Source organism: Nyctereutes procyonoides, unplaced genomic scaffold (genome assembly GCF_905146905.1).
Source record: "Nyctereutes procyonoides isolate TBG_1078 unplaced genomic scaffold, NYPRO_anot_genome, whole genome shotgun sequence".
Lineage (NCBI taxonomy): Eukaryota > Metazoa > Chordata > Mammalia > Carnivora > Canidae > Nyctereutes > Nyctereutes procyonoides.
This window is the reverse complement of record NW_026575126.1, coordinates 16,124,450-16,149,358: the sequence shown is the minus strand read 5'-3', so window position 1 is coordinate 16,149,358 and position 24,909 is coordinate 16,124,450. Positions and strand designations below refer to the sequence as shown.

The 24,909-nt window shown below is 36.6% G+C and overlaps 1 protein-coding gene across 1 annotated transcript in view; it reads right to left on the bottom strand.

Annotated features, from left to right (window-relative positions):
• The window catches only part of CLCA4 (chloride channel accessory 4), a 30,200-nt gene extending 7,382 nt beyond the window's left edge, over window positions 1-22,818 (bottom strand). The window contains 13 exon segments of the mRNA XM_055340639.1: window positions 270-440; window positions 2,315-2,454; window positions 2,456-2,580; window positions 3,183-3,398; window positions 6,675-6,781; window positions 7,986-8,163; window positions 10,457-10,684; window positions 12,703-12,921; window positions 13,294-13,471; window positions 15,262-15,370; window positions 18,213-18,360; window positions 18,503-18,643; window positions 22,663-22,818. Coding sequence (XP_055196614.1) covers window positions 270-440; window positions 2,315-2,454; window positions 2,456-2,580; window positions 3,183-3,398; window positions 6,675-6,781; window positions 7,986-8,163; window positions 10,457-10,684; window positions 12,703-12,921; window positions 13,294-13,471; window positions 15,262-15,370; window positions 18,213-18,360; window positions 18,503-18,643; window positions 22,663-22,818 — 2,116 coding nt within the window.
• Between the last annotated feature and the right edge of the window lie 2,091 nt (window positions 22,819-24,909).

Below are 24,909 nucleotides of genomic sequence, written 5' to 3'. Positions count from 1 at the left end.
CTGTTTTCTTTATCCTGAGTTAGAAATTTGACATATTGTTGTTGATGTAGGTTTGGTGCTCCAAATTAATATCATGGCTGACATTTATTGAGTGCTTACTCGATGCCAGACACTATACCAAAGCTTAAGTTATTTTGTAGGCAAACACGGTATGACTGAGAACTTCATATCAGAAACAGGAAAGCTGGACTTCAAGTTGTAAAATGTTTGAAATTTTAATCATATTAACTCCAAATTATTCAAGCCAGATATCAAATATCATTACTCACCATCCACTACCCATCCTGGTATATATGAGGCTCTATTCAGTGGATGCCTTAAGTATCTTGCGGCCACGTTTACTCCTCCCTGAGCCCGTACTTTTAAGTTATATCTGCCGTTTTCTGAATAAGCTATAAAATATCTGGAGTACACCCCATCATTCTTGAAAGAATCAGCACCTTGTTATAGAAATGAAGGAATAAGGTATTATTGTGAAGAAGAAGAAGATGCATTTTAGATAATGCATTATGAAGAAAAAGATGCATTAGAAAAATCAATGCATTTTTCTAAGCCAGGCATATGGACTTTAAAAGCATATTCCCTTAATCAGGTTCTCTATTTTGTGGGTGACCTATTGGAAAATATTTCTATTATGCTCTACCAACCAGTATCTTGTTGAATTAATATATCTTTGTGTTATTATATATATGTGCTATGTATAAATAATATGCTTATGTATGTATAATAAATACCTTCACTTTATCAGCTTCTATTGCAGATTATTATAGTACTCTTCTTACTATGTTTTAGCCAAATGATTTTCTTGCAGCTCTTACTTCATCTAAACACATAGTGTGTTCATCTCATCTCCTATTCAGATCAAAAAGATCACCACTAAGGAAAAAGTATCTTTGCGTGTAGGATTTCATTCTTACTGTAGTCACTTAAAAATTACTTACTTTCACTTCTTTTCAACTACTCTTTTTTTTTTTTTTTTTTGGTATCTTCACCTCTTGCTCAATGATCCATTAACTCCCTGGTCTGGCAGTGGAATAGATGGTCTCCCCATCTATTATTGGAATAAACATTTAGGGTAGCTCAGGAATATTATATCATTAGTATAATTCTTGATACCACCAGTACTAGAGTTATATTAAATTGAATTCACTTTTCAATTTAACACTCTAAGGCAGAGGTTCTCAAAATGAGATCCTTGGAGAAGCACCATTTGCATGCCACTTGATCATATTAGAAATGCAAATTACTTAGATCTTCGAGGGAAGGGCCTCACATTCTATGTTATAACAAAGCCCCTCAGGTGATTCCTTTGCATGTTAAAGTTTGAGAACCCCTGCTCCAAGTCATTGTTTATCAACAACACCTATTTAGGTAAAAGCATTTCAAATTAGCTAAGTAGCGGTCTGGTCAAACCTTGAGAAAATGAAATGAGATGCAGGTTAAGTTTCAATGTAGCATGGAAGAGGTGAGGAAAGGGGAAAATGTAATTATATCAGATGGAGGCACTGAGGTGCACCAAAGAACAATTTTACCTTCTAAAATTTTCACAGGGCAAATTGACTTAATTAATTACATTGCAAAAGATACTGATAGGAAATTCTAACAACTCAGGTTATCAATATGGTAATTTCCTTGCTCACTATTCTCTCAAAAAAAAAAAAAGGATCAGTTTCCAGAATGATCCAGAGTCTGGGAAAAAGGTACTATTCACCCATACAAGGGAGACGAGCATGGCCAACTCTGTATCTTGTTTTCTGCCATTCAAACCTGGTATCTGATGCTCTAGTGATGTCTCTGATGTCTCTCATCTTGTTTTGGCAGTTCTACCTGCCCTTGGACCTCAGTTCCCAAGACTACATGTTGTACTTCTTTTCAGCTATTGGGGATTACTCTTACCTGTCCCCGCTTCTCTGCCAGGGGCTCAAGTTCTATTACTTAACCCCAGCCTGCTTGTGTTTCACTCACTCTGGTTAGACTTTCTTAATGATTTGTGCCTAAGAAATACTTGTTCAGAATTCTCAGTGCTGTTCTCAACTTCCTGAATGAGACTTTTCCAACTGGTAACAGACAATGATTGTCCAGATGATGAAATAATAATGACAGTAAATAGCATTTATTGAGTGCTTACTATGTGCAGGACGCTTGCTAAGTACTTTATAGATTTTATGTGAACAGAATTTCCTGCTGGTCCTGCTGTTCATCCATGGTCTGGATCAATTCTTCTGAAGTCCTATTGCCCCACACTGTTACAGGGACCCCTAACATATCATGAGTTATGAAAATACAAGCTTATTCATAAAAAACTGTGAGTTACCTGCGCCATTATCCAAAAGTTCCAAAACTTCTGTTTTTCCATTATTTGATTCAATGAAAGCAGTCACATTGGCTCCAATAATTGGTACATAGCCTTGTAGAACTTCTGCATAAACAATCATTGGGCTGGGAAAACTGTGTGTCTTTATTCATTTTAGCATTCACTGTGATTGGAGGCACAGAAGAATTTGCTGCCTGAGAATTTACTGTCATAGTTAATGTTTCTGAGTTTGCTTTGGCTTGAAGACTGTAAGTCCAAACACCCACCTAAAAATTCAATGGAAATATAGTAAATATCCAAGATCAAGCTTTTCTATCTTTTCACTATCCCAACTCTAAAATAAATTTTATAAGTATGTTACAGAATACAAAGGGTTTTGAGAGTTTTGAGGGCAAAAGGAGGAGAACTGAGGCAGTTTAGACAAGGCATCCTGGCTCTTGTCATGCACGATGTCCAAACTTTGGGAAATCTCAGCTGGGAAAAATAAGTTTGGGAAAGTTTGCCTTGGTCTTGACCTTATTCTTTAACCTCAAACTCCATAGATTCTATAATCTAGTAACACTAATAAGGATGACTCTTCACACCAACTATCTACACACCAACTTGCACAGATTCTCCCTTCATTGCCTCTTCAAAGGTATTCTTACCTAATTTTTTCCTTCTTTTTCTCCTAATGTATACTTTCTTTCTTTCTTTTTCCTTCCACTATAATTTTTGGGACCACTCAGGCATAGAAATAGAAAGTACATTCTATTTTATTGTAATTTTGAAGATGAGACAAGTATGGACACCTATAATTGTGATAGCAAACAATGTATTTTCAGCTACAAAACAAATGTGGGAGGTACTCTAAAAGCCAACTGCTTACCTTTGCATTTCCTGGAATCCTGAGATAGGCCATTTTGGAAACTGTGTCCACTGTGAAATTTCTCATTGGTATTCCATTGGGATCCCAGAGAGAAATAATGGGTTCTTGTATGGTCCATGTGATGAGAAAGAATGTGTTTTTTCCCACAGTGCTATCCATTATTACAGTGCCATTCATCCAAGTATTACTGTTGAGTATTAATCCCTTACTTTCAAGCTGTTTAAATATATTTTTTAAAAAAATTAATGACTGGAGAAGGGAGCAATTTTATTTTCATTTTTCTTTTTAAAAATATTTTATTTACTTATTCACAAGAGACAGAGGGAGAGATAGGCAGAGACATAGGCAGAGGGAGAAGCAGGCTCCATGCAGAGAGCCCATGTGGGACTCAATCCCGGGAACATGGGATCATGCCCTGAGCCAAAGGCAGACGCTTAACCACTGAGCCACTCAGGTGTCCCCTGTTTTCATTTTTCATGCAGTTTTTAAATTTCTGGCCTGAGAACAAGCTTGTATAGGGCATACTACCTTAGGCTTGTGATCTCTCTGAAAGCTGATTGGAATGTATCAGTCAGAGGGTGTAGAAATATAGAGTCTGAGGAGAGGATAGGGTATAATAAAAGCATTAAAGCAGGAGAATGGTTTTTATAGATATGACCCTATTATTTCTTTCCCATTGTGTTGACAAGCACCTACTCAACTCTTTAGCAGTAGAGTGCTACAACCTCAGAGAAGAATTAGCCATTAGGGGATCCCTGGGTGGCGCAGCGGTTTGGCGCCTGCCTTTGGCCCAGGGCGCGATCCTGGAGACCCAGGATCGAATCCCACGTCGGGCTCCCGGTGCCTGGAGCCTGCTTCTCCCTCTGCCTGTGTCTCTGCGCCTCTCTCTCTCTCTCTCTCTCTCTGTGACTATCATAAATAAAAAAAATAAAAAAAAAAAAGAATTAGCCATTAGGTGTGTGTGTGTGTGTGTGTGTTACCCTCAGTTTATCTTCATGATGAACTAAAAAAATTACTTATTGGTGTTAGCTAGAGTATTTGTGTAGAAGCACAGCAAAAGGGGCCTCAATAGAGAGAATCAGGGCTAGCAAATGATGAGACAGGCAAACATGGATATTTTCCTGATGTGAAGTCTTGAAATAATTTTCACACATGATAGAGTAACACCAGACAGTAAACATGTCCAACAAGAGTAGAAAGAGGGCAAATTGTTTATGAAGATTGGACCCCTGAGAAGAGATGTGAAAGATCTTTCTCTGAGAGGAGCTTCAAAGAGATTTTTTAAAAATCTTTGTGGATAGCTCTTTGTCAAGGAAAGCTACTTTTATCTGCTGACCAAGAAAGTGTTTCTATAAGTGTGTCATTTTGGGAAGTATGGGAAATCTTGTTTCTATTTCTGAACCAGTCTTAAACTTTCACACCAATACTGATAGACTGAATTCTACTACTGAAACATCATTATGACAAAAATTTCAGTCCTATATTAAGTGGACATGTCTTTAATTGGACCGAGTATTATCAAGTTAAATCTGAATGTGAGTGACCTTTTCAGGTAATTAGGAAACTCTAAGAAAGTTGGGAGGCTTTGGCTACATACTAGGGGAAAATAACTGAGTCAAGAGTGAGATGAGGCCTTTTTTTTTTTTTCTGTATTCCAGCTCCCACTATCCAAATCTAACTTCCCATCTACTCAGATTATCTACTCTAACTATTCTCACATATTCTCTCTCAAGAGCTATGTATCATGTACAAAAATCCAGGTTAACCTTTCAAAAATTTTTTCTTCTTTTTGTTATTTTTCTACTTAAGAACTGATAGGCATTTCAAATAAGGGGGACAGAACTTTCTACCCCTTCCACATAATTTGGAAAGTCATTCTCTCTCTCTCTCTCTCTTTTAAAGATTTTATTTATTTATTCACAAGGGACACACAGAGAGAGGCAGAGACACAAGCAGAGCTCCATGCAGAGAGCCCAATGTGGGACTTGATCCCGGGACTCCAGGATCATGCTCTGGGCAGAAGGCAGGCTCTAAACTGCTGAGCCACCCAGGGATCCCCATTGGAAAGCCATTCTTAACCTTTGAGCATATCCTGCATGCAAGTGCCTCCTCCATGGATGATTTCATATTCTGCTCTTATATTTTAAAATTCCTTTAGAATATTCCATTTTAATGTCTTACCATTCACTCAAAATCCAAGGTTAAGACAGAGCAGAAAATAATATCCTCAAAATCAGTTCTGCCTGTTTATGTGTCAATTTTGTCTTAATTTTCTCAATCACCCAGACTGAAACCTTCAAAAATGAACTTTATTCTCCTTCAGTTTATTCTCCATATGCCAAGCTAGATCTTGAATCAATTATTAAACTGTTTTTTAGGGTGAAGCTGCAAACCCAACTTCCAAACTAATCTGCACATATTGTTTTAACTCTGAATCCTACACCTTCTTGCTTTTCATTGTTAGAGAATAGGGGAAAATAGGTTTGTTTAGGTGATTATGGCAAGTCATAATGGTGGACAATGACTTGATGAATTGGAAGATGAAATGACATGATATACATTTGGTGAGAATGGATATTGATAGAAACGGAATTTTGTAAAAAATATTTTGATGGAAACAGGCTGTGTTGACATTTTACATTGGGATATGAATGAAGAATGAGGGAAGTTGTCAGAATTTTTGAATCTAAATAACAGAAAATGCTTGTACTGTTGAAACACAAATGAGAAGAGAAGTGGACTTCGGAAGAGAGATGAATGAAATAAAACAGTGAAAAAAATGGTGGAAGAGGTAAAATAAGCCCTAAATTTGTAGATATGCAATGATTATTCACTGTCTTTTTAACAATAAATTATTTCCAAATACATTCCTTCTATTTCCAAACTGAGTTCTTGAGTGCATTCATCTAATTTAAATCTATTTCACAGCAGTGAAGGGTGGGGGAAATCTTGGAAGCATGAGATTTTTTTATGCATTCATAGAAAAATGAATGCTATATTATGGGACAAAATCTATTTTTGGTAGAAAATATTCAGTTTTGATGTTATCTCTTAACCAAATTCTGTGGGAAAAGAAAAAATAAAAATATATCTGCTATTTCGCTTCTTAATTTGGTCATATCTAAAGAAGAATTTATTTCATACTGAAATTTTATTTTTTTAAAGGATTTTACTAGAGAGAGAAAAAGTGAGAGAGAGCTTGAGAGAGAGAGAGCATGAGCAGGAGAAGGGTAGAAGGAGAGAAAGAAGCAGACTCCCCACTGAGTAGGGAGCCCAATGCAGGACTCAGTCTCAGGACCCTGGCTGGGATCATGACCTGAGCCAAAGGCAGATGTTTAACTGACTGAGCCACCCAGGCACCCCTGAAATTTTAATTTTAATTAAAAATTTACTTTGAGAAAAATATAGGACTCAAAACTCATAACAACTGAATTATTTTTCTTGGTTATGGCAAAATGTAAACACAAAGACCTGAGGAGTAGAAAGTCTGACCTGAAGAGGCTGTTGGGAAAGATCAGTGTTTCCTGATGCAAGGGCTCCAAAGGCATCAATGAGGCCGTTATTCTGGGCTTCATCAGAAGCAAAAAAATGGTTTCCTCCTAAAATGTAAATACATTAAGTAGGTTGCTTTCTAGAAAATACATACTTACTATATTTTAGTGATTAATAAGTCAACAGGGTAAACAAAATCATAGTTTCTGAATAAAAATAGAACAAAGTCAGGTATGTATAAAGATTAACAATGAAATGTTAATTTAAAACTGCCATAACTAGGAAATATAAGTGGCTCAGAATCAGTTCAGAAAGTCATATTGCAGTATCGTCATATTGCGGTATCCTGACAATAACTGGCCATGTGGTATTGTCATATTGCAGTATTCTGACAATAACTGGCAATGGGGAGGTAGAAAAACGGTAAGCAATAGAGACAAATTCAAAAAAGTGCTACTTTGGAGGGACACTTAGGACAGAAATAAATTTTACAATGGCCATGAGAGTACTTTGAAATGATGGGAGTTTGTGCAACTAAGCATTAAAAAGCAAGTAGTTATTTGGTAGCGTTAGAAGTCAACCCAATACAATAATAAATATTCATAATGTTATAAAGTTTGTTTGTTCTACTATGTTTAGGAAGGCACTGAAAACATGTGGTCCATTTTCATTATGTCTCTGTACCTAAGATAGCATCTAGGTATCTAGAATGTAATTCATCTAGAAATTTTGTTATTTAGATTTATTCAGACTGAGCCTCTATTAATCCCAGCTGGCTCCCACCCCCACCCCAAAGCCTATGCTCTGTTTTCATGGATTTCCCACTATCTCTCCATGTGTCTTGCATTGTCACCCAACATGATTTTCTTTCTCATGACCTGATCATCTCATCTCACCTCTCCTTTCTCCAGAAAAAATGAACACCTTGTTGAAGGCCCCGCTCAGAAGTCACCTCATCGCTCATGCCTTCCTTCTCTAACTCTATGCAACACTGGGAGACTTAATGACTTAGTCTCTTCTCACATAGTGCTTTATTTCTATATATTTCTCCTGTCATGGAGGGATGTTATCTGATTATGCTGATTAGTAGTTTTTTTTTGTTTTGTTTTGTTTTTGTTTTTTTTTTTTTTGTCTCTCCAGCCAGCTGGACTGGGAGCACCTTGAGAACAGAAATCAGGTCTGGTTTGACCCTGGTTCCAAGGTCCTGCCCCAGGAGCTTGCAGAGCAAGAGCTTGAGAGAAATTGTTCAGTTGTCAGCCTTTACACTTATGCACTGCTATCAAAGGACTTAATATATAGGTCATATTTCACCTGTTATGGCACTCATCTCTATGACAGCTTGATCGGCGGATGGTCCCAAAGCAATCAAATGAATGATAGCCCCACTTTGTTTCACTTCGCCAATACAATTCTTTGCAGTGTTATCCTCCCCATCGGTCAGCAGGACAATTTCAGATCCATCTATTTGAGGGTATATTTCTCCAATTACCTACAGATACAATCAGAGCTTAATTATCTATGATCCTACATCAAAAGACTTACAGGATATTAGAAAAAATGTGCAGAGAAAATAAAAGTGTGCCGAAAAGAAGAGATAGCATCTGTTTTAAAATCATAGAATCTGCAATCAACAACTTTTAGGAGAACTTAAACATGATTTTATTTTCTGTCTATCTGTCATAGATAATGTTTGCTCAAGTTATGTGGGTGAAGTTATGTGGGTGCAGGCAGGACTGTAGACGATTCTACTTGGGTTAAATGACAATGACATTTCAGTCTGAGGACTCAGGTCAACCAGGCACCAAAAATATAATTGCAGAATGTGGCATTAAATAATTCTCTGCTTTCTCTGACCAGATATACCTCTAATAAGCCCTCAGTGTATAAAGTATGTTACATACACAGCTAGGTGCATTAAGACTCCACCTTGACATTTTGAAAAAGTTAATGATTCCAAATTAGGGAACTTTTAGTATGCTTATAAAGAAAAGATGGAAAAGTTCTAAGCAGGTCAAAGTTAGGGATCTTGTTATATAACCTGTATTTTACCTCTAATAGTAATGAGCACAAAACTAAGACTATTGATGGTGCTCAGAGAATACACAAATTTTATTTATTGAAATTGAATTCTAATTGTGACTTGAACCCATTTCTTATAAAGCTAAACATTTTGAAACTCAGAGTTCTGAATCTAGGTGCCTATAGGAGAAGATAAAAAGAATTTATCCCAGGATGGCAACTATATCTCATCTTCTCTGACAGCTTTAAATGGTAGTGGCTTCTTGGTACACCATTTTGAGAAACTGAGTCCAAGCCAAGAGGAAACAAATGACAGATTATCAGTGGCACTCATGAACTCGGAGTGGAGGTGTGTATAGATTTGCAGAAGAGGGTTTGGAATTTAGATATTCCTAATAAAACTGGTTGCCAGGGAACAAAGTAACCAGACTCATTTCAATTTTTGCATGTTTTTAGGAAAATAATAACTTTCATATGTTGTAATACATGTGAAATATGCTCTGCCACACATTAAAATCAAACTAAAGGGCAGACTGGGTGGCTCAGCAGTTTAGCGCCTGCCTTCAGCCCAGGGAGTGATCCTGGAGACAGGGATTGAGTCCCACATCAGGCTCCCTGCATGGAGCCTGCTTCTCCCTCTGCCTGTGTCTCTGCCTCTCTCTCTCTGTCTCTCATGAATAAATAAATAAAATCTTTTTAAAAAATCAAACTAAAAAACAGAAAATGCTTTTATACATGTATTGCATTTATACAGCATTCCCATTACTCCCCCCACATATATATTATATATTGTGAATCCTAGTTTTATCCAAATATATATGATTATTATCATTATTATGGCATTTGTGAAATATGTTCACTATATAATAGATATTTTTCTACGTACATAAATGTAGTACTTCGTTTAATCTTCATAATAGTCCTATGAAGTAGGCATTCTTGTTTTCCTGTATTTTGGACTGAGAGTCCAAAGAGACTGCAAACTTTGCTTAATATCACATAGTTGGTAAGTGGTAGAGCCAGTACTCTGATGTTAAAATTAATGTTCTGACCAGTATTCCTAACTCTAACAGCCCCGTTACATCTGCTTTAATAAATATCAGTTTTCCCCAGCTGAGTGTCACCGAAACTGAAATGAGGATTGGACCAAAGTGAAATTATACCATATAACTTCCTTCATTGTCTTAAGAGTTGATAAGTTTGCTGCTCAAGCACACTTGTTTATTTAATATTTATTGAGCACTGACTACTGCATGGTACCAAGACAAAGTCCCTGACTTCATTTGCCTTATACTCTAGTTGCATTTTAATAATCATTTGTTCACCCATCAGTTTATTCATTGATATACTGATCCATTAAAAATATCATTAAATGAATTTTTTCTATGGGCTTAGTGAGTCCTGTGCTTCTTAATATTAGTCATTTTAAAATTAGGCAGTAGGTATGTGTGGCAGCATTTAACATAAAAATGTCCTAATCATAAAAAAGAAGAAACTAGGTGAACAGATTAAGAGGTAGAAACTTTAAGTCATTAAATAAATAAATGATGGTGATAAAATGTACTTTTTATCTACAACATAGGGAATACAGCTACTAATACTGTAATTACTTTGGCAACAGGTAGTAACTAGACTTATCATGGATTTCACAAAATGATAATATAAAAATATCAAATCACTATGAAACAAATAAGGTACTATATGCCAATTATACTTTAATTTTTTTAAAAAGGAACAAGTGACATTTGCAATATGATTTTCACCTGAAATGCTGATTTAATTCCAGCACAGATAGAAGTTCCTCCGTTAGCTGTTGTAGGTAAGCTCTCCAAGAGGTTGTTTCTTTCCTTGCTGCTTATTATTTGGATTAGACTACTTTTAATGTAGGCAGTACTATCAAAGTGCACCATCCCCACCCAGGATCCATTTTCAATGGTCTGCAGTAGGAAATGTTTTGCTGCTTGATTCATTCTATTTAGGCGATTAAAACCCTGAATAGAAAAGATCAAGAAAAACAACCAAGGGGTTTTCAATTGGAAAATAATAGCAGATCACTTAAAATGAGTGAATAAAATTTGTCATTTTTTACCTATAGTAATTAGTGTTATTAAAGCAGTTTTTTCAATTGATAAAATTGAAAAATATAGTTATATGTATTATAGAACATTTATGATATAGTAAGGAACATAGGCTTTAACTAGAGCTGATTCTTGGCTGCTAAGCACTCAAATTAGAGGTGAAGGGTAGGGTGGGGGTTGGGATGGAGTTGGAGGGTGATGACTCACATCTTAGAGACTGCCTAATAACTCTCAGATCCTCTCTTCCAGTTGTGTCAAGGTGAAACCACTCCCCAGATCCCACAGTATCAAACCAGACTATCATGGTCTCCATCTAGAGACTGAAATCTCCCCAGTCACTTGGCATCTTCACAAAAGATGAAACCTACTTAAATTGCAGTCACAATCTGAGAGGCCCAGTACCTACCTCCCCCATTTCCTCTTCTGTTCCTAACCTTTCCACACCACTTCCCTGCCAGTGGATTAATTCGAATTGGTTCTTTGATAACTCAGTAAAACTCACAACCCTCTTTCCTAGATGAATACCCAGAATGTAAGCCTCTTCATTCGTCTTTTCCAGTCCTTCATCTGGTGATTTGTGGTACCTCCCTACAGCACACATCCAAATTTCCCTCTGAACTTCCTAGAACCAACTCCTAGTGAAAAACTGCTCTTACATCTCCATCTTTGAGGGCTCTCTCTCTACTACTTTGTTTTACCTCTAAACTTAGCTCTACCTGTATCTTGTCCGAAGGAAGCTATTCGTCTTTTCCCAGTAAGGAACTTCATCTTTTCCCTTCAACACTTCCTAGAATACTTTTATGTATAGGTGTCTAGCATTCTGATGCTCTTTTTGAAACTCAGCTATTGTGGATTATTTCATTCAGCTTGTGTTATCTTCTGTGCTTTTCAGTAACCAACCAGGCCTCTTCTGTTGAAGTAATTTTTCTTGCTTGATCTTTAGCATGCTCTGTTCTCCCTCAAATGTGCCATTTTTCTGGATGCCTTATCACATTATGTCTGCTCATTTGTAGTGCGTTTCAACAATTATTTATTGAGTGCTTATACATGATAAACCTTGTTTTAGGCAAAATGGATGCAAAAATGAATAAGACACTGCTTCAAGTCCTAGAGGAGCTCCCAGTGTAATGGGAGATAGATGTGTAATTTCAATATAATACATAGCAGAAGAGGTTTCATTGTGGAAGATCAGCAGAAGAACCATTAGTCCAGCCTAGAAGCCTGGCCCATCTCCTCTTGGATAAAATGGGTACCTCTACCAAATTTGAAGAATATGTATGAGTCAACTAGATAATGGAGAAGGGAAAGAAAATTTACCCAACTGTGAACTTTTCAAGGATTTGAATTTCTATTCCTAGAGTCTGGCACAATGACTTCCATTCACTGAATGATAATAGAAGGAATGAATGGCTGAATTTGTCTGTCTTCATTGTAGTGATGCTTTTTGTCTGTGTCTTTGAGGATAAAGAGGTTATTTATATAGATGATGCAAACAAGGTAAAGCCATGTTAACAATTCTCCTGGTTGATTTTGTTCCTTGACTTGGAATGGAGTTCAGAGGCTCTAATCCACTCTCTCCTCATGTCTGTAAAGTATTTCCAGTAGATAACAGAGGCAAGGTTAGAAAGCATGTCCATGTTAAAAATCTTTAATTTTGATTTTCTCACTAAGGCTTTACTAAAGGGTCTAAAAGTACCCCTCAATAAACACTCCATTTTCTGGGGTTGGATCTTGGGTTAGGTCTTTCTCATTCTATTGCTACACTTCTTTCATTACAATATTCACTGCCCCTCTTGAGGTCATGATCATAGAAGGTAATAATATTTATGCCACCATGCATTTTAGAACAAGCAGGTAGTAATCAGAGTATTCTCAGCTATTCAATTACTTCTGTGTTCCTACATCCAGGAAAAATGAGCCCATAAACTTACACTCATGCTTCCAGACTTATCAAGAACTAAGCACACAATTCTTTCTCTGATCTTCAGCAATGAGAAAACAGGTGGAGGGGGTGGTGCCACCAAAGATGTTGTGATTTTAAAATCCTCAGAATTGCTGATCACCTCCCATGTACTTCTGAAACTGCACAATTTGTTTTGTATACTTGGAGCTTCTCGGTTATGGTTTTCTTTATTACAGAATTCAACAACCTAAAAGGTTAATAAAGTGAAAAAATACTTTTCATATACAATGCATTTAAAATTCAATTACAAATCTGAAAAATAAAAAATCTGCTTGACAAATATGTCATTTTTAATGAAATAGGATTCATTGAGGAATCATATAATAGTAATGTGGGTTTTGAATAATTGTAATAAAGCTGATGCTAATTAAGTGCTTACCATATGCCAGTTAATGTTTAAAGAACTCCATATTAATATTAGTTAATTAGGTATTCTCAGAATACCTTGTGAAGGTACTCTCAGGTAACCTGCACAAATATTTTATAAACATGACCTTTGAATATAAACATATCTTTTGAATATAAATATATGCTCTGAAATTACAGTTGGCATACTTACAGAATTAATACCTTGCATAAACATTATGGATGCCTTTTCAGTTTGATCTTTATCAGGGAAGAATTGACAATCTTTTTCATACAGTTTTGTCTTAGAATCAATTCTGCATCCTCTAGTTGTACAACTGTTTCCTTGACACTTATGAACTCTGTTTAATCCAGTAATACCTGTGGAACATCTGAAAATATATAACAATCTTTGAGGCAACTTAACAATTAAAAATTAGAAAATCTTAAGTACTCTTTCTATCAAGGTTTTTAATAATGACCTGCATATGAAGATCTTTATTCTTATTTATGTACTATACAATCGTATTTTTGACAGCAGTATTTTAGGATTCCTACAAGAGCAGTTATCTGTTTTTCAGGAAATTGCAGAAAGAAATTTTAAGTGGGATATCTAGTATATGCAATGGCTGAGTTCCCTGTTGTGATTAAAGCTGCTGCTGTCTTGTTAATACCAATGGCTGGAGATTCCCCTTTTCCAAACATCTCTCCTGGAGGCCTTGTGATGATAAAGGCACTGCTGGTATCTGTACAAGGCAACCTGTGAAAACACTCTTGGTACCATCTTAGCTTGAAGTTCTTTGTAGAAATCTTTTCCAAGAAGATATCTCCAAAAGAATGTGATATGGCATAGCTACAAGTGTTTTGGTTTTAAAGAAGCTTTTTAATCCAAAACAAAATGTGGCTTGAAGGAAAGATGGAGATACTGCCTAGGACAGTAGCCTTTATTGGTAGGGACATTTTCAACACATATTTTATTGCATGGAATTGACCAAAGGTAGCAGTGATTATAACAAATATGCTGGAATGTGAATGTATCCTATATTTTCCATGCGTTTCCAGTTCAAATTTAAGAGGTAATTACTAGATTTCATTCAGTCATTTAGGGAGTCTCCTAAATTATGTGTATGCTTCTATTGCTCCAGAACTCAGTGAACATAATGGTATGTATATTTACAACCACGATGAATGTTCTATAGCAGAGACTAGACATTTAGGGGGAATATGATATAAACAAATGTAATCAATGTCATACTCCTTAAATACATGTGTTGAAACTGGTGGAGCAATTGGGCAGAGGAATGGCTTTCACTGAAATTAGTATCTTTCAGTTTGTACGTTTTTTTTTTTTTTTAGTTTGTACTTTTTTTTTGATAAGTCTGTAGACCTAGCAGGGCATCTAAGGTTGATTAAGCTGATGGCATCTAACTTTAAACCAACTTTAAACCAACTACCAACAATAACTTTGCTCTCTTAATCTCAGAACTAAGAGGATTGTCTATGATTAACTATGATATTTGATATTTTTATTTTTTTAATTTTTATTTTATTTATGATAGTCACAGAGAGAGAGAGAGAGTGAGAGAGGCAGAGACACAGGCAGAGGGAGAAGCAGGCTCCATGCACCGGGAGCCCAACGTGGGATTTGATCCCGGGTCTCCAGGATCGCGCCCTGGGCCAAAGGCAGGTGCCAAACCGCTGCGCCACCCAGGGATCCCGATATTTGATATTTTTAAATGAACTTTACACATCCCAAGAAATCCTTGTCTGGCCCTTAGAAGATTGGTTTCTCATTTAGTGTGCATTTACACTATTTCTTAAACAATTTTTTGTTCTTGTGTAGGATAAATAGTTTTGATTTGGCACATACTATATGAGGTACAAAATATGTACAAAAATATGAGAGAGGTACAAAATATGTCAAATTGGTTATCAAACAGTCTTGAAGTTATGTGTATTTTAAATAGACAGCCAGCTACTTTAAATAGACACATTTTTCTAAAAACAAAACAAAAAAAAGAGAAAATAAAGGAAAAAGAAAAAAACAGAAAAGCACTCTTTTGTGATACAGTACCTATTATCTGCATTGGGATAAAAAAATGATTGGTATTTAAAAGAAATCAAACTAAGGAAAAAATAAGTTACAGCCTAAAATAATTTAAAAAAACTTAAATAGTCATGCCTTGTTGCTTCAATTTTTTTTGACTTAGCACTGTAGAACGGCGCATCTTCATTGTACTCATCAAACACTCCCCAGCGGAGATGAGCCCACTCATGAACAAACAGTCTATCTGTAGGAAAATATTTCAAATATATGATCATAATTCAAGTGACAAAATTGTCCCTCAAATATTTTAAAGAAAATTTTTCAATAAAAAATTATATTTAGTTTTTAAATAACTGCTAACATATACATTTTTATTTATAAAATGCAGGTTGCATTATATTATATAGTATATCATCTTTTTATTACACATGTTACATCAACAAAATATTTGTGATGTGTATGCTATGGGCAAAATAGACCGAGCTTTGGGTTTTGGCTCTTGGGGGGCAAAAAGGCTTAGATATTATACTGGTTTTTAGCTCTCCAAAGCTTACTCCTACAAATAAACAGATAGAATCTGTGCTATTAACATTTCACTAGGATGTAATTAGTTAAAAAATGTCTATAAATGCTCCTAAGGGAGTTGATAATGAAAAAAAATGGAAAAACACTGCCACAGACCATATATAATTTTGGGGTGTGGCCAAATGTGATTAATTTATAATACTTAGCACATAGAAGTATAAACTATGTGAAAGCAGTTATTATTAATTATATATTCAGCATATACTAAGTACTAGGAAATACAAAGATGAATAAGATGTAATCCTGGACTAGGAAAAGCTCAAAGAGAGGGAATTAAAAAACTTGGGGGGGGGAGGATTTAAGGGTAAATGGACGAATAAAGGTAAATACATTGCTTGAAATGCAGGAAGAAGTAACAAGTAGAATTTCTGTTTTAGCAATATTAGGAAAAACTTTGGAGGACATAGAAATGAAGAAAAATATGGACATATATTCTGTTCTTTTTTAAAGATTTTATTTATTTATGAGAGAGAGAGAGAGAGAGAGAGAGAGAGAGAGAGAGAGAGGCACAGACACAGGCAGAGGGAGAAGCAGGCTTCATGCAGGGAGCCTGATGTGGGACTCGATCCTGGGACTCTCAGATCATGCCCAGAGCCGAAGGCAGATGCTAAACAGCTGAGCCACCCCGGTATCCCATGAGCCACCCCGGTGTCCCATGAGCCACCCCGGTGTCCCTATTCTGTTCTATAATGTGTGTTTCTCTAACTCAAATTAACTCACGAGATCTAAAAATGGGGGGAGAGGGGAGTGTCAGCATTATGTATAAGTCACATTTCTTCTGTAAATCATTACTACTGAAAATGTGTTCATTAGACCAGAAACAGAAGCATCACTTGGTAGCTAACAAGAAATGCAGAATCTTGGACCTACTCTAGACTTCCTGAAGCAGAATCTGCATATTAACAAGATTCCTAAGTTATTCCTCTGTGAATTTGAACTTTAAAAACACTGGTTTAAAGTTTTTTTAGGCAAATGGAACCAGATTAGTTAAGTGTGAAATTGTACCTTTCAGTATGGGAGGAAAAAACCCTCATAACAGCGACTACAACAGGGATTTGGTGCATGGCAGGTTGCCTTGCCTTCCATGCCCGCTTTAATTTGCTAAGAGAGTAGAGTTTAAGTACTCTTACCACAAATATAGAATAGAATAGAATAGAATAGAATAGAATAGAATAGAATAGAATAAAATAAAATGGAAAGGATAGGTAACTATATAAGGAGATGACACGTTAATTAGCTTGACTGTAGAGCTCTGTTTTCCCAATCAAGACATGTGTTGAGGGACTTAAAAGAATGGTTAGAGATCTTAAGAAAAATAGTAGAAGTTTTAGAACAGCTGCTATGGGGAATGAGTAAGGGAGCCAAGAAGAGGTAAGTTCAAATATTGTTGAGTAGCTTTGAGGCTTCCCTGAGTTTACGTAATGATACCATTAGTTTTATAATTTTCTTTCACAGTCTTGGAAATACATTAACAGGAGCCAAAGGAAACTGGCAGGAAACAGTACAGAGGATTTGGCAATTTGAATGAAACATAAGGATATGAATGGTGAGGGAGTTGAGGTATTTATACTTATAATTGAAATGACTGATTTTTCTGGGTATATCAGCTAGGCAAGAGACCTAGAAAGGTGCAAATGATTAGAGTTGCCAAGAACAGACATGGTCAGGCTAAAGTTTGAGGGACGGAAGATTGGGATGGGATGGGATGATAGAGCTTTCAAGTTGGGGGTGGAGAACAGGTCCAGGTGATGATGAGGACCAGGGCTAGCTGAACATTTGACAGAAAACAAGAGATTTATTATGTGGTTATTGAAGGGGTAATGGGAGAAGGAGATTCTAGGATTTAGGAAGGTTTTCACTGAATGGTAACATGTGAGTTGAGCCTTCCTTTGACAATGGTTTGTATTTTTATATAAAAAACATTATGCTTTAGTTCATTTGAACCAATGATTTTAACTTTTAGATTGAACTAGATGAAATTGTTGTTTCTCTAGGTAAAAATGCCCACTCTTAGACAAGTTCATCTGGTTCAACCAAATAAGTTGAATAATAATATCAGCAACTAACAGCCTATGAGTGTTTTCTCTTGGCCAAGAACCAGCATTCTGGCTCTTTGCAGCTTGCCATACATTTGCCTTCCATAGAGGCAGCTTTGATTGATTAATATCCAGCTGTGGAGAACTGAAAAATGGAAATCTAAAGAGTATGCCTTAAAAAATGTATTGTTGTTCTGTGCTCAAATTTCTGTAGACATTATTCTGACTACAGTTATATGGATTATCTAATGCAGTGTTCACAACAATTCTCCAAGGTAGGAAACTTTCTATTTACTATCTTACAGGAAATAAGACAGAGACACTAGGTTATTTGTCCAAGGTCACACACAATTGGTAAGTCAGGATTTGAACCTAGAGACTGACTCCAAGGCCTGTACACGTAACCTGGACACAAAGCCTCATGTTAGAATCATTTGAAACACATGTTTTAACAAAAGTTCCTACCTGATGGTCCGTATTCCTTTTCTTTTTTTCCAAGTACAAAGTCAGGGGTGAAATGAATATATTCTCCTTTTTCTTCACAGGCTGTGAACTGCCTGGTATATGGTTCATCTCTACCTGGGAGGGTAGGTGGTGCAACTAATACATCGGCCTGAGAATGTTTAAAATATTTTTAAAACATCAGAAATAGAAATGATAACATTTAATTTTTAAAAACTCTAAAAACAATGTACTGCAAAACCGGGGATCACCAGAAAACATAATTTTTTAAGAGAAGCATTTTGGACTCTTACGTGTTTGTAGCTTTCATGTTTTGGCCTCTTGTATAGTGGGTTTTCCTTCCAGTTGTTAGGAATTAGTATTGATACATTTTTGAAAAAAAATCTTTTTTCTGTGGCTTCAAACAGGTAGATAGAAGCTGTAGTCACCATATCCTATTATTAAAGGAAAAAATATGTGAGGATTTCAAACAACAGTGGACTAAATGAGCGGGGCTTCATCATAGGTATTTCCCAATTTAAGAGTGGATAGACAAAGCAAGTTACTAGAGAAAAGGGTCTCTGCCACTCAGTTCCAGCTCTGTGACCTGTACCTATCAGTGCAAAATTATATCTTAATCTTACACATTAAAGTCTTTGAGTTTTCTATGACCCTTCATCAAAGGGCAAATGCTTCTGTTTGGCCTTAAGAGAAATTATGTAAAATGACAAAGGCATAGACTTTATTTATTTTTCCTTTATATATAGAGAGAGTGATACCACGCACATGTGAGGTGTGGGGGCAGGGATGGAGGGAGAGGGAGAAATCTTAAGTGAGCTCCATGTCCAGTGTGGAGCCCCACACAGGGCTCAGTCACACCATCCTGAGATCATCACCTGAGCCAAAATTGAGAGTCAGATGCTTACTTGACTGAGCCTCCCCTCTGCCCCGCCCCCTGCGCCAAGGCACCCCTACAGAGGCTTAGACTTTAGAGTCATCTACTTGATTCCAATATTGGTAGTAGAACCTTCTGGGTAATAGAGCTTGGCCAGTTTAACACTCTGAAGCTCAGGTTCTTCACCTCTTAATTGGGCTAACCTTTCTTTAAGGTTAACATAAACATGAAAATGCGTTATATAGTCCTTTACACATAGGCAGTCATAAAACTGGTTGATATCATTACTCTTAATAAGTCCTAATAGAGACAAGCCTTAGGTGATGCAAGCTGAAGAGAACAGCCTGTAGGATGGGACATAGGACAGGTTTTTCATAATACTCCCCAGGAGAAGCAGCTGGATTGGGATCTGGGGGTTGGAGGAATAGAAAAATTCATAGGAGATGCAGAGCTTTTTAATCATAGGCAAAGTTTCTGCTCTGCCAACATGCTGAAAATAGTGTCACTTTATACTGTTCAGTACACCACTGAATTCAAAGGTGCAATGATTAATAAGGGAGATAATCCTTTTCTAGAACTTACTATCTCATGGGGGGGAAAGATGGATGAATGCTTCTTAATGATCTATTCTACATGAAATAATTGAGGGATCCTGGGTGCTGGATGACAATATCAAACTCTTCATCTTGTTGGCAATTTCCCAGTCAACAGTGTTGTTTCCTTCAGAATAGGCTCTCCTCCTCCATGATGCTTCCTGATCTGACATGAGCCCACAATAGAATTATTCTTCAGCTATCCCAGGGCTCTCTATCTTGTTTTCTTGAAGAGAGTCCAGTGTCCTGACTTATACACATTGAAGAGATCAGCAAACTGACTAGGTTCAGAGTTGTGGGATTTGTCAGACATCAGAGTACAGAGAACTAAAGGCCCAAAGAACCGGCTTAGAGTTAGGAAAAAATCTTCAGAGATTTCCCAAAGTAGACTGGGAATTAATTCATCACTGACCTAAAACAGATGAAAGAAACCTATTTCCTAAGGATGCCTTTCCTCATTTTTTATTTTGGGATATTTAGATCTTAGCCAGTTGTCATACTTTGCTTGAAGTGATGGCTATCTCTGTTTCTTTGAGATAAAAATTATATATGGTGATTTGAATTGTGGTACAGATTAGAAAAGTAAGTTACTATGTAGTTGTTTGGGTTGTGCATTGTATAACTCCAAGGGATTCCATTTACCTTGTAGTATCCTTAGCTCTATGCAACTGCCTTGGGTAGTGGTATATTCTCAGGTCATTGGGGGATTTTACAGACCCTGTGTCAGATGACTGTGATCCCCTAGGGCATACTAGCGTGTCTAATAATGGTTCTCACAGGCTTTCCAAAGATAATTTCTATAATCCTTCTAAATTCCTTCTCAGAATTCCTATAATATGGTAGCTGGATCAAAGATAATTAATATTATCGGTATTTCAAAAAATAAGTACTTTCAAACCAAAAAGACACATGAGTAAAAGGAATAAGGAAAGTTGACAATTGACATCTCAGGTCATGAATAGATTCAGCATGAATCTTATTATTGTCAGATAATATCCCAAAAGTAAGGTCATGTCCACAAGTTGGTTCACCAGTTACCAAAAATGAGTAATTTTTGTTACCTTATATAAGTTAGAACTCAATCCCAGATTTGTCAGCCTTCAAAGCTCTTGTGTTAGATTTCAGCGCTAATTGTGCTATTTAATGTAACCTTGGAAAAATTATTTACTTCTCCAAATACCAGTTCTCTCTTCTGTGTAATGGTGGATGAAAGAATTTCACAAGGTTGCCTGATAATATAAATGCAAGGACTTTGTAGAGGGCTACGAGAATGTCAAGAAACATTGTGTAATCTAGACATATCTATCTACTAATAATTGAACTTTTACTTGTGTTCTTCAATAGAGGATGTTTTAATGAATTTTTTGCCCTTACAAATAATTCTTCCAAATACCGGTTTCTGATATTCAGAAAAGTTTGAAACTGATTGATTATTCCTGAACACTAAGAAGCCATCATTCAGAATCAGCTATATTAACAGCTATTCAAGCCTGTGCTCTTCAGGAAAGGAATCTTTCTATTTCCCTGGAATTCAAAAATTATCAATAAATGAACACATTGCTATGCTTCAAGAGCTTATTCAGAGTGCGTAATAAATGGCAGCCACAAAATCACCTGCTCACCACCTACGTCAAGCACATAAGCTTTGATGGATAATAACACACGCACAGAAGGCTGAATCAGTGAGCATAAGGACACAGTAGTGTAGAAATTAAATGTAAGGAATTAGTAAATGTTGATGTTAGAGACAGGGAGAGCTAATTTGCATGGCTATAACACCAATCTCTTTATTATGTGAAATGTTATAGTTGGAAAAAACTTCAGAAAGTAAATTCTTTGGTTAATTCTTGAAGCCTTTCCCTTCTCCACCTGCACTTCTATGTGAACTGATTTATTCTGCACGCCGATGACTCCCCAATTTTTTTTCTCCACCCAGATATCCCCCTTGAATTCAGATTCCTATCTCCATCTATATGGAGAATAGAGTATCTCAAATTCAAAATGCTTCAAACCAAGTCCTGATCTACCATCTGCCAATTTTTTTTTTCCATTTACAGTCTTCACCTTGTCAACTGATGATAATTCCATCCTTCCAGGTGTTCAGGCCAAAATCCTTAAAGTCTTCCTTGACTTCTATTTTTTCCCTCCTCCCCTCCCCCAGGCCACATCTAAACCATCAGCAAATTTGTCTATGATACCCTCAGAATATGTTCAGAATCATAGCACTTTAATGATTTCTACCACAAGTACCTGTTCCTGGTCACCATCACTTCTCACCTGCAACAGCTTCCTACCTGATGTCCCTCCACACTTTTATGTTGCAACAGAGCTGTACAGGATGAATGACAAGTAGAAGCCCTTTACAGAATTTCTTCAACACTGCAGTCAGAGTGATCCTGGAACATGTGTGAAAAAGCACACCCCTCCTCTTGCTTGGAATCCTTCCATGGATTCTCATGGCACTCAGAAGTAAAAGCCCAGGTCTTTCCAGCAGTCTGGACCCGCTATGTCTCCATGTTCAGCTCTCTCCACCCTTTTTCCTGGTCATCACCTACTGCTGGTCACATCAAGCATGCTTGCTGCACTGCTGTTCCCTCCCCCAGGTTTTCAATGGGTTCTTCCCTCACTCATCTCAGGTCTCCACTCAGATGTCACCATCAACACTGAGGCCTTTCCTGGCTGCCCTCCATGAAATGGTAACCCACATTCTTCTCCCCACCAACCCCACCAACACTGCCTATCCCCTTTTGCTCATTTACTTTACTCCGTGGCAACCTACTACCCGCTGACCTGCTTTACGTTTCCATTATCTATGTCATCTAAAAAGAATGTGTACTGCACGAGGGCAAGAAATTTTTTAATTCAGTGTTTTCTCTCCCTGATATGCCATAAGTATTCATTAAATAAGTGTTCAAAGAACAGATGAGTTCAACTAAAGATCAGAGAGGCCCTGTGTCTTATGGTGGAAGTCCCCATTCTTTCTTACCTTTATCTGTTCAATTATTTTTTCATCTTCTGGCACGCGAGGGTCTATAGCAAAGATAATGCCTTCGTAGCCATTGTCATTCAGCTGGACGAGGGATGTATTGGACCCCTGCAGCAGGCATATGACTAAGAGGAAGATAAAACTTAATAATCCCATTTTGCTGTCAGGGCGTTCCTGGGCCCAAAGTTGGTTTGTTCAAAAGGCTCTTTTACTTTGGTTCTCTCTCCGTATATATAGTCCTGAACCTTATCAATGTTGGGATGTTTCCTGTATAAAGGTCAGTGTGATGTAGCAAAATGTTTGACTTCAGTTTACACAATCATTTTATTGTATGTTATTGTAAAAGTGATCTAAAACAAAGACGACATAAGATTTTTTTTTGACATAAGATCTTTTTATAAAAATTGCACATATTCCTCTTGGAATATATTTTCTGTACTTTCTAATTCCAGTTGATTTCCTGCATGTAGACATATACTTTGTATTTTCTGTATAGTACAATGTGAAAATTCATAAAATTTTATAGTGAAATGAATAGAAACAATAATGGTAATGTTATTCAGTTTTACAGAGGGATTTAATAAGTATTTAGGTTATTTAGCAAGAGTATAAATAATGGAAGAGAATGTAAGATTATTAAATGTAAATAACACCAAATTAGGTAAGGTGGCCTTGAAACCTAACTTAAAAATTTATTTTATTTTTTTAGATGTATTTATTTATTTGAGAGAGAGAGAGGGAGAGTGAGCACATGAGCAGGGGGAGGCATAGAGGGAGAGGGAGAGAAATCCTCAAGTAGACTCCCTGCTGAGCTCAATCTCAGGACCTGAGCCAAAATCAAGAGTTAGTTGCCCAACCAACTGAGCTACTCAGGCACCCCTTATTTAAAAATTTAAAGACTGTGGCAAATTAAGGAAAATTTGATAGTTATTAGAGTAAATTTTTTAAAAATTCTGTTCAGTAAAGAATGAATAGAATATGTTTTATACAAGTGTATCAAGAGTCTTACATATGCTAATTATTATTGAGATAGAGTGAATAATTTTAATAGTTAACATTTAAATAGTGTTTATTAGGGCAAAGATTCTCTCACTTAATCTTCACTGTAATTCTCTTAAGGGAAATATGCCTATTTTCTTCTTTTATGCATGGGAAAATTGAGGCACACAGTTTCAGTAACTCGCCAAGATCACATACCTAGTAAATGGCAGAGTCAGGATCTGAACACAACATTCTTACCCCAAAGCCTATGGATTTAATTATTCCACAGTAAAGCAGGATGGCCTTATAAGGCAAATAATATAAGATTTAAAAAAAGGATAAAGGGGATCAGATTAAGGATTATAGTGGTGGATAAAATTATGTCTAATTCTAAAGCATAAGGAACCAGAACTCATCAGAAATCCAAAAAGAATTGGAAATAGAAGACCAGAAAAATACCTTTAAATTAAGAGTTTCAGTAGGAGGATAACTGTGTTGCATTCTGAATAAGCAACATCCTTACAAGAGGCATTTTATCACATGTACCCAGACTTTGCCCTCTTAGACAGCATCCTATATCATCCTTCCATTCCCACAGGAATATTATGGGGTAATTTTACATTTATGAAATAAATATGTTGTAGAAGATACAGGATGGAGCTGTTATACTGGAAACTCCAGGGAAATGTGATTACTTGGAGGGGATAGGGGCTGGGCATTAAGAAATATATCTGGGGCAGTCTTACCCTGGTTCCCTTGCTGACCTCTCTTCTATTACTCCCTACTTCTCCTTGAATTCTAGCCTGGGGGGGCTTCAAACAAACTAAGCATGCACCCATCCCATAGAATTGGTGTTCAGAAAATTGTTTTTGACTGATAGACTGACTGATTTAGTGAATGGTTATCATTTTAACCCCAAATAATGACATATCATAATGCCTGAACAGAGGTTTGTTCAAAACCTTTGAAATGTTGGAGAAATGTGAGGGACTCAGATCCTCTTTGGTATTTATGATATCTGAGGAGGTGCTGTTACTACCTTTATAGAATTGGGAAGCTCTTGGTTATAAAGCTGGAAGAGAGATGCTTCATTTCTCCTAGAGGAATTAGGAAATCTCCCTGTAAGACCTGGGCACATGGAGCTCCATGAAAATAGATTAATATTTTTAGTGAAAGGAAATAAAGGGAAAGGAGAGAAAATGAGTGAAAATATCAGTGAGGGTGACAAAACATGAGAGACACCTAATTCTGGGAAACGAACAAGGG